Below are 3,654 nucleotides of genomic sequence, written 5' to 3' on the forward strand. Positions count from 1 at the left end.
CTGTAAGTACGTTTTTTATATTTAAAGAATTTGCCACTGACGATTCAAATGCAAGTTTTGAGCAGTGTAGAATAGCACTTGCCGTTTGTCATTTCTCCGATCACAAATGCAGACACGGTTTTATGTTTACGTGGCGCGATGCAACGCAACGCGTAATAAGATAGTATAAGTCATTATAATCCGTAATTATGTCCCCACTGGATGCAACAAATGCCTCGTTTATAATGGGTTATGTTTTTGTCTCGTCGCTCCAGCCGGACAGGACATCACAATATGGTAAGGGGCGTAACATTTCTGTCACACACTTGAGGTATTCGGCCAATCACAACGCACTGGATAGCTGGCCAATCAGAGCACACCTCGCTTTTCAGACCGATGAGCTTTGTAAAAATCTACGCGTTTCAGAAAGGTGGGGCATAGACGAGAAACAATAATGTACAGAATGTGGAAAATGTGTTTTTTTAACCTTAAACTGCATAAACATTTCATTACACCAAATACACAAAATAATGTTATTTTTAGCAGCATCATATGACCCCTTTAATTAAAGGGCTAATTTACGTATTCATAGATCCACGTATAGTAAATGAGGCAAGGGTGTAGAGTTGCATTCAAGCTATTTTAAGGCATGAGAAAATTATTTTCACTAGAAGAAACATTTAAATATATCATTTTGATGATCAAAGATGAGTTTTAAAGGATAACATTTTTGACAACAGGGGGACTTTAAGAACTTTATAAGGCCTTAATTTGTGGATGGGAAATCAATACTTCAAGACCCGTAGAAACTCTGCTTATATTATAACATCCAACTTACGCCCTTGCTCACAGGAGACCCAGCATATGTTTCATACAGCCCAAATTCTGCAGCCAGCTCACAGCTGGACTCCAGCGCAGCGTAGTAGATGGTCTCAAAGATCTGTGTGTTGAGGAGTTGAGCCTCTGCGCTCTCAAAGGGGAAACGCATGAGGATAAAGGCATCAGCCAGACCCTGAACGCCGATACCGATGGGCCTGTGACGCTTGTTAGAGTTCTCTGCCTGTTGTGTGAGAGAGAAGATCAGTCTCTACAGCAATTACATTAATGTAGGATGGCTGAAGGGGGAAACAAAACAGCGCTTCACCTCTTGCACTGGGTAGTAGTTGATATCGATGATTTTGTTCAGGTTCTTCACAATGACTTTTGTAACAGAGGCCAGCTTCTGGAAGTCAAAAGTTCGCTCTGGGGTGACGTACATGTTAAGAGCAATGGATGCCAGGTTGCAAACAGCCACCTACAAGGGAGAGTACAGTCCTCCATGAAAGCACTTTCAAATGAAGTCAACATGGCATGTGACTGACAATAAGTTACATTATTATACTTCATGTATGTATTCTGCACTCCTTACCTCATCCTTACTGGTGTACTCTACAATTTCTGTGCACAAGTTACTGCATTTAATGGTGCCCAGGTTCTGCTGGTTGCTTTTGCGGTTGCAGGCATCCTTGTAAAGCATGTAGGGTGTGCCGGTCTCTGTCTGAGACTCAATGATGGCATACCACAGCTGCTGAGCCTTCACCACACGCTTAGCTCTGCCCTCCTGCTCATATCTGGAACAAAAGATCAATGAATGGGATTATTAAACAGTAATATTAATAGACTTCTATAGTCAGTTTTATAGTAGAAGCATTACTACTATTTTCATACTTTATGTAGAGCTTCTCAAATTCCTCTCCCCAGCACTCATCCAGCCCGGGACAGTCACTGGGGCACATCAGAGACCAGTCCTACATGGGATATGAGTCACAAATGAGTTTGCTTAAAACTAAATTTGCATTTGAACTAAACTCTCATCTTTCAAAGGAAATAAATATACAACCATAAACAACTATGCAACCATTCAAAAGTTTGGGGAATTTATAATGTATATATTTGCATTTATTTGATCAAAAATAAAGTAAAAACATTAATATCCTGAAATATTCCCACCATTTAAAAAAAATAAAATTCTATACGAATATATTTTAAAACGGGTCGGCAACCTTTTTGGCATGAAGTGCCATTTTTAATTTTTCTGGTTAACCACTGTGCCAATAATGGCCATATTTGAGAAAAAAAAAGTAGAGTAGTTTGCATCACTAGATACAGCTGTCAGTCACTTATCAATTCTATCGTAAAACACTTGACTGACATTAAATGATTTGCATTTTGCAAATTTCCATCTCACCTCTCTTTTTCAACATTAAACTGATGCTTCGCACTGGAATTCACATTCTGCTTCTGTGAACAGTAACCCCCGGCCTATTTTGATTTCATTGCCCATCTCAATTATTTTGGCATTGACAACATAAGATTTGATACATCTCAAATATTTTTTTGTATAGTTTATAGTGTGCTCAATATTTGTGGGTATACTGAAAGGCAGTTCTTTATGGACTGTTTATTTAAAGGAGAGGTCTAATGCTATTTTTCATGCATTCTGACTTATTTACACAGCTAAAGAGTGGGACTCTCATGCTAAACATGGCCAAAGTTTCAAAAAATGAGTACGTATGACGGATTGTTTCTGTGCCAAATACACTCCTTCAGGGTTCGTATTGGTATCAGAAAGTTTTTCTTTTCCGAGTATGGCCCTGTATGACATCATAAAGGGCGGAATTCCTTGTATGGGCACTTCTCCAGGAGGAGGGAATGCACACATCCACCAGAGCGAGAGCCAGAGCGCTGTAGGCAGCGCTGCACAGGACTTGCCACTTTGTTTTTAGACAAAGAAATCAACAATGTTACCAAAGAGGTGAGCAAAGAGGTGTTTTTCATTGTGAGGGAAAGATGACCTTGTTCAGCTTCCCAAAAAACCCAGTGTTAAGGGAACAGTGGATGCAGTTGTTTTCTCTGGGGCAGCAACGGAGTTGTGCAAGTGTGTTTATTTGTTCCCGGCATTTCGGTGACAAATGCAGATGATTGCTACTCAAAAACTTTGCATGCTTGTGACTCTTTAACTCTGCCCACAGCAAGCCTCCAGGAGAGAAGTGGCACAGCTGTATCTGTCTTTATTAATCTGATAAAACTAAAGACTCTTCGGTGATATGCAGGATGCAATACTACTCTATAGGCACATGACATTGGCGGAATATTACTAGGGTGTTGGCTATTCTAACAGACCTCTCACGGGTCTACCGTTTGATGAATAACTGTAATAGCAACTAGGCCAGGGGTTTTTAAACTGGGGTTTAGAGGGGGAAAAAAAAGTAGAAAAAGGATTAAACTTAAATGAGTACAATCAATAAATTAGCTTAAAACAAAATTAAATAAAAACAGATGAAACTGATAAAAGCATTTAAAAAAATGTTGCACAAGGATGATTATATTTGGGGGGCCCGTGGCATCTAAAAGCCTGAAACCTCTAGACAAGGCAACAGCTGCGTTTCCATCCACCTATTTTTATGCACATTTTGGAATATCGCATAAAAAAAAAAACCGCTGGATGGAAACGCCAAGATGTGAAAAAAATAAAATAAAAATGTGCATAAACTACAATGGAAACACATTTACTGAATAAATTCCTCCATGCGCATCGAAAAAGTAATGACTTTGCGCTATGAGACGGGATAACCTGACTAGCAGCAGACTGATCTCGTTCACAGCATCTATATGTTGTTTTGGTCATTCTGAAAT

General features: G+C 39.4%; 1 protein-coding gene across 1 annotated transcript in view; it reads right to left on the reverse strand.

The window, feature by feature from the left end:
* Positions 1-1,761, reverse strand: part of LOC107557082 (ribonucleoside-diphosphate reductase large subunit) — a 4,888-nt gene extending 3,127 nt beyond the window's left edge. The window contains exons 1-4 of the mRNA XM_016240402.1: positions 1,687-1,761; positions 1,388-1,589; positions 1,124-1,273; positions 818-1,039 (exon numbers count right to left, since the gene is read on the reverse strand). Coding sequence (XP_016095888.1) covers positions 818-1,039; positions 1,124-1,273; positions 1,388-1,589; positions 1,687-1,754 — 642 coding nt within the window. The 5' untranslated portion in view covers positions 1,755-1,761. The remainder of the gene's footprint in view (positions 1-817; positions 1,040-1,123; positions 1,274-1,387; positions 1,590-1,686) is intronic.
* Positions 1,762-3,654: the final 1,893 nt, after the last annotated feature.

Source organism: Sinocyclocheilus grahami, unplaced genomic scaffold, assembly GCF_001515645.1.
Source record: "Sinocyclocheilus grahami isolate Dianchi unplaced genomic scaffold, SAMN03320097.WGS_v1.1 scaffold588.1, whole genome shotgun sequence".
Classification (NCBI taxonomy): domain Eukaryota; kingdom Metazoa; phylum Chordata; class Actinopteri; order Cypriniformes; family Cyprinidae; genus Sinocyclocheilus; species Sinocyclocheilus grahami.